This window comes from Psammomys obesus, unplaced genomic scaffold (assembly GCF_907164565.1).
Source record: "Psammomys obesus unplaced genomic scaffold, mPsaObe1.curated_primary_1811, whole genome shotgun sequence".
NCBI lineage: Eukaryota > Metazoa > Chordata > Mammalia > Rodentia > Muridae > Psammomys > Psammomys obesus.
In genome coordinates this window covers 15345843-15351847 of record NW_026596120.1, presented here as the reverse complement: position 1 = coordinate 15351847, position 6005 = coordinate 15345843, and the positions used below count along the sequence as shown (strand labels likewise).

At 46.4% G+C, this 6005-nt stretch overlaps 1 protein-coding gene across 1 annotated transcript in view; it reads left to right on the top strand.

Annotated features, from left to right (window-relative positions):
* LOC129693156 (collagen alpha-4(VI) chain-like) overlaps nt 1-6005 on the top strand; it is a 112853-nt gene that overhangs the window by 30865 nt on the left and 75983 nt on the right. The window contains exons 9-10 of the mRNA XM_055629840.1: nt 1164-1709; nt 2357-2911. Of these exons, the coding sequence (XP_055485815.1) occupies nt 1164-1709; nt 2357-2911 (1101 nt within the window). The remainder of the gene's footprint in view (nt 1-1163; nt 1710-2356; nt 2912-6005) is intronic.

Genomic DNA, 6005 nt, shown 5'->3' with positions numbered 1-6005 from the left:
ATAGATAGATAGATAGATAGATAGATAGATAGATAGATAGATAGATAAAGACACACACACACACACACACACACACACACACACACACACACAGACATTGGACCTGGTGCTCTTGAAACCTTACAGCCCACTCCCAGTGACACACCTTCTCAAGTAAGGCCACATTTTCTAATCTTTCCCAATAGTCCACCAACTGGCAACACAGCGTTCAATATATGAGCCTACGGGGGGGGGGCAGTCTTACTCTAACCACCACACACAGGGACACAGATTCAGGCTACCCCAAACTCCAGGTTCCGATATCGTAATAATATGATGAAATTTAATTGTATCAGAACAAAGAAAGCCATTAATTGCACACTTTTCCAATACAATGGTGGAGACGTTAGGTAGGTGGGAATCTCTGCTGTAGGCCTCAGATGCTCTCTGGTGGTACTCGTAGGTTTTTGGTTATTTGAGGCTGGTGATCCATCATGTTTATAGTTTCAGAAGGTTTTAACCCAGGGCCTTGAGAAAAAGCTTAGAGGTGAAGAACACTGGGGTGCCAGTGGCTTGTCTGCATGGCTGAGCTAAAAGGACTCTGGGAAGGGAGTAGAGACTTGAGCGAATAAGGGAATATAGCAAGTAGGGTATGAGAGTTAACCTAAGGTTTAGCTGCAGGAAAATTCCGACCCAGTTCTCCTGGGACCTCAGGGAAGCTATGAGCACCTCACCTAAGAATTGTCATACCCAAGAGTGAGGGAGCTGGGGTATGTCAGTCTGTCTGTATCAATATACATATGTGCACACACATGTTGTGTTTGTTTGTTTGTTGGAGACAGGGTCTCAGTATACAGCCCTGGAACTCACTATGTACACCAGGCTGGCCTTGGACTCACAGAGATCCACCTGCCTCTGCCTCCTGCTCGGATTTAAAGGCCTGCGCCACCAAACCCTGCTAAGAGCTGGGGCATTTAACCAGCCATGCTGCCGGTTGGCCAGTGGCTGCTGCTAGCCTCCCTCCTGGCATTATGGTTTGCTTAGTATGAGACTTATGATGTTCCATGCTCAGGGGATTATGGGTGCTGAGGGGGTAGGGAGGTGATAGGGATCAGTGGGCTTTGGCTACATCCATCCTCCTGACATTCTGTACTACTGGGCTGTGGCTTCTTCTCCTTGGCCAGGTTGTCCCCATGTGGAGAAGGCGGACATTTACTTCCTCATTGATGGATCTGGCAGCATCAGACCAACAGACTTTGTTGAAATGAAGGATTTCATGAAGGAGGTGATCACGATGTTCCACATTGGGCCTGACAGAGTACGGTTTGGAGTCGTTCAGTACTCAGACAGAATTATCAGCCGGTTTTTACTCAGCCAGCATGCCAGCATGGCAGAGCTGAGAACAGCCATTGACGACATACAGCAGGAAGGAGGAGGTACCACAACCGGTGAGGCCTTAAGAGAAATGGCCGCGGTCTTCGAAAACACTGCCAGAATCGGTGTTGCCCGGTACCTCATCGTCATCACTGACGGTCAGTCTTCAGACCCGGTGGCTGAGGCTGCACAGATCTTGAGGAACGTCGGAGTCAACATCTATGCCATTGGCGTAAGGGATGCTAATACAGCCGAGCTTAAGGAAATAGCAAGCAACAAGATGTTCTTCATATATGAGTTTGACTCCTTGACAAATATTCAGCAGGAAGTCATTCGGGACATCTGCTCCTCAGAGGGTAAGAATTAAATAATGATCATTTACGAATTATACACAATAATGGGGTTTTATCATGATATTTTATATAGGTATAGATTTTGATTGTAATTACTCCTTTGGTCTCTCTTTCTTCCTTTTATTTCTGCTGATCCCCCCCCCTTTTTTTATTCCTGTTTCCCTTCTGTTTTTATGTTTCTTCTTCTTTTTTATTTTTTTCCCTTTTCCTCTGTGTGCAACCCAGTGAGTTTTGCAGGAGCTGCGATGGGAACATGGATGAGAGAGGTTATTTACAGGAGCATGGTCACCTTGCCAGGGCCTCTAGCACTGATACAGTCAAAAAAAAAAAAAAGTTAAAGTCTATTTAATGGATCTTTAATTACTTGAATGGTTTTTATTTGCTTCTGTAATTCACGGGCTGAGTTTTGAGCTCAGAGTGACAGTGACCTGGAATAAACCAAGCCGGTCAAATTTTATATCTTTATCCCACGGCCGTGTCTTATTTTGAGACTAGTTTGTGCTGCGTTGCAGAAAGTTTATTGACTAATCTTCACTCCTTTTAAAAATAGTTTTGTTTGTGCTGTGTATACGCTACCCTTGATTGTCGCTGGGGACTTGTGATCCAGTGCCTCCAGGTTCTGACCAAATGTCTTCTCGTGTTGCCCTCAGGCTGCAAGAGCCAGAAGGCTGATATCATCTTCTTGATGGACGGCTCAGAGTCCATCGCCCCTAACGACTTCGAAAAGATGAAGGAATTCATGGAGAGGATGGTGAACCAGTCTAATATTGGTGCTGATGAGATTCAGATCGGCCTTCTGCAGTTCAGCTCCGTTGCTCGGGAAGAGTTCACTCTCCACCGGTATGCCTCAAAGGTGGACATGCGCAGAGCCATCTGGGGCGTGGAACAGATGAACGACGGGACCCGTACTGGGAAAGCCTTGAATTTCACGCTGCCTTTTTTTGACAGTTCAAGAGGAGGGAGACCTAGCACTCATCAGTATTTGATTGTGATCACCGACGGGGTCTCCCAGGATAATGTAGGCCCCCCAGCCAAAGCCCTCAGGGACAGAAACATAATTATTTTTGCTATCGGGGTGGGAGAGGCCCGGAGAGCCCAGCTTTTGGAGATCACTAACGACCAGGACAAAGTGTACCATGAAGAAAATTTTGAGTCGCTGCAGAACCTGGAAAAGGAAATTCTTTATGAGGTCTGTAGTCCCCAAGGTGAGTGACAGAGAACTTATTTGGTCTGCAAGCCAGCAGAGAGGTCAGGGGCTGTGTTTGCTCTCTTAATAATGTAGAATTGTGCCCCTTCCAGCTAAGCACAAGCTGGACAGGAAGATATCTGTCGGGTTGAGCTCTTGACACAGCTGTGGCTCAGGTTTCCCTGGAAACCCTTAATTATTCCTGTATTGTCACCACCATGGTCCCCTGAGACCTGAGCGTTCTCGGAACTGTCTTACCACTCTTCCCTTGTAGCATAGGCAAAGCCAGATGGGAATGGGTGTGCACGTCTTCCTGACAGTTTATGGCTGTCCACAGGGCGTGCACAGAGAGCCACATCGCCGAGACAGCCTCTTGAGAAGCCGAACACACTGTCTTCTGTGAAACCCTTGTGAAGAAACTCGCTGCCTGCTCCCATTCTGTTTCTAAGTGGCCGGAGTTGTCTTTTCTTCCTTTTTGCCTCACCCTGGAGGCTCGCTTCGTCCCCTGGCCAAGATGGCAAGGTTCAGAGACGGTGTAACCTCGCCCCGGCAGTCTGGACCCATTCTTCTCTTCTTTCCGCACGCCCTGACTTTCAGGGGATGATGGAGATAGGAAAAACAAACAAACAAACAAACAAACTCTTCACAGGTTACTCTATAGTAGGTGAGAGGCTATCACAACGCTTTCATCAACACAGTAGCTAATTCGTGTACATGCAAATACACACACAGACACACAGATACACACAAACAAGCACAGACACGCGCACACACACACACACACGCATAAACACACATTAATGCCCCCATGCCCCAGCTTTGAGGACTCAGTCCAGGGGCTTAAGCATTCCAGGCAAAGGTTTTCTGCCATTGTATTCCATCTCCACTCCCAGAATAGACGACTTTTCCTTTTTTCAAATATTTATTTTTATTTTATGAATACGTTTGCCTGCATGAATGTGTGAAGGGCCCACGGAGGCCAGAAGAGGGCACTGTATTCCTCCTAGGACTGGAGTTATAGACTTGTAACCCACCATGTGAGAGGTGAGAACTCAACCCAGGTCCTCTGCAAGAGGAGCCAGGGCTCTTAACCACTGAGCCATCTTTCTTGCTCAGCAGACCGACCCCTCTCCCCCGAAACTGAATACAAGGCTTTGTGAGTGCTGAGCAAATGCTTTACCACTGAACTACGCCCTCACGGCAGTTGGCTCTCCAGTCTGTGTGGTGCCTTTTGTTTTATTTTATTTTAAATTAATTTCATTTTATGGAGACAGAGTCTCTTTATGTATTCCCGGCTGTCCCTGAACTTGCTGTATAGACTAGGCTTGATCCACTTGCTCCTGCCTCTTGAGTGCTGGCACCAAAGGTGTGCACCACCTTGCCCGGCCACTGTCGTGCCTTTTGGTGCAGTATAATACAGCATGACGAGGTCTTTAAAACTTAAACATGGCTGGATCATCTGAGCTCTTGTTGAAAGGGAGAATCCGAGGTCAGGACAGGAGTCTGCATTTGAAAAATTAACTGGCTACATAGTCTTTGACAATTTTACCCCTGTCTCTAATGCACATTGCTCATTTTTATGCCCTCTTCGCCCCCTCCCCGTTCCCTTTCCACTCCTGATGGACCCATTCTTCTTCCCAATGTGTATTGCTGCGTGCGTGTGTGTGTGTGTGAGAGAGACCCACTAAGTTTAACTTGGGTTGACAGCCTGAGCATGGATAGGGGCTGTGTGTCTAACAAGATGGCATGTGAGGTGCAGATCCCGAAGTTCTGTGAAATATACTGTGAATAGGAGGAAGTATAATATAATATAGCAAGGCATAGTATAGGCATAGAATGGTATAGTACGGAGTAATATATAATATACCATGGCATAGAACCATGTAGAAGAATGTATAAGGAAACCATAAACTCCAATATTCCTACAAAAGATGCTATGTATATAGGAGATTATTTTGTTGTTTTGTCTCTAAACATGTTTTTATATGTACATTATTATATGAATTATTAATTATCATTATTTGTTGAGATGGCCTCTCACTGTAGCTCAGGCTGGTCTGGAACTCACTGTGTAGGCTGGCAGGCATGGAATGCATGGTAATTAGCTTGTCTTTTCCCTAATTAAGTAAGTGTCTGTTAACAAGGTCCTGGCCACCTCTGTCGGCCTTACCAGGAGGCAGAATGTAGGCTTTGGACATTTACAAAGCACTTGGTACCTTTCTTGAGTCCTCAACATCCGAGAGAGCAAGCAATCCTTAAAAAACAAAACAATCCTTTTATCAGGATGCTTTTCCCAGCAGAAGCGCTGACACAGCTGTCTCCTTTGATGTGGCTGGAAAGGCGGGGTGACTCCTCTGGGCCGCAATCAAGATTCTTTCTCAGGTCTCTCTTTCTGTGTACAGTACTGTTGTTCTAATGTGTTAGATGCTGTCCATTCCTCCAATAGTCACACGGGCTCCCTGTGAGGTAGGAGCTATTATTAGGATACTCAATTTCTAGGTGAGAAAAACGGAGCTGAGCATGGTTGCAGACAAACGGGAAACAGTGGGAGGCAGCGTTGGAACTGCCCAGCAGTTTGGTGTCAAAAGACCACCACTACCAGGCATGGCGGTTCATGCTTTCACTCGCAGCACTTTGAGGTGGAAGAGGAAGCAGTCAGGCAGGTAGCTGTGAGTTCTAGGCCAGCCATGGCTACATAATGAGACCTGTCAGAGAGAGAGAGAGAGAGAGAGAGAGAGAGAGAGAGAGAGAGAGCATAGCAGAAGGTCAATGTCAGGTCAGGGTCATTTTGGTTTTAGGTCAACCTCAGCTACACAGAGGGTTCAAGGACAGCCTGGCTACATGTGACCCTGTCTTGAAAACAAACAGGATGGGGAGTTGTTTGCAGTCAGTACAGCGCTTGCCATGGAAGGACCTAAGAGTTCAGAACTGAATGCAAGCATGATGGTACGGACTTGTAATTCTGGTGTTGGGGAGATGGATGCAGGAAGATTCTTGGGGCTAGTGGAGTCGGTGAGATCTGGGCTCGTCCAGAGACCTTTGTCTCAAATAATAATGCTTTGTCTCGAAAGAAAGAAAGAAAGAAAGAAAGAAAGAAAGAAAGAAAGAAAGAA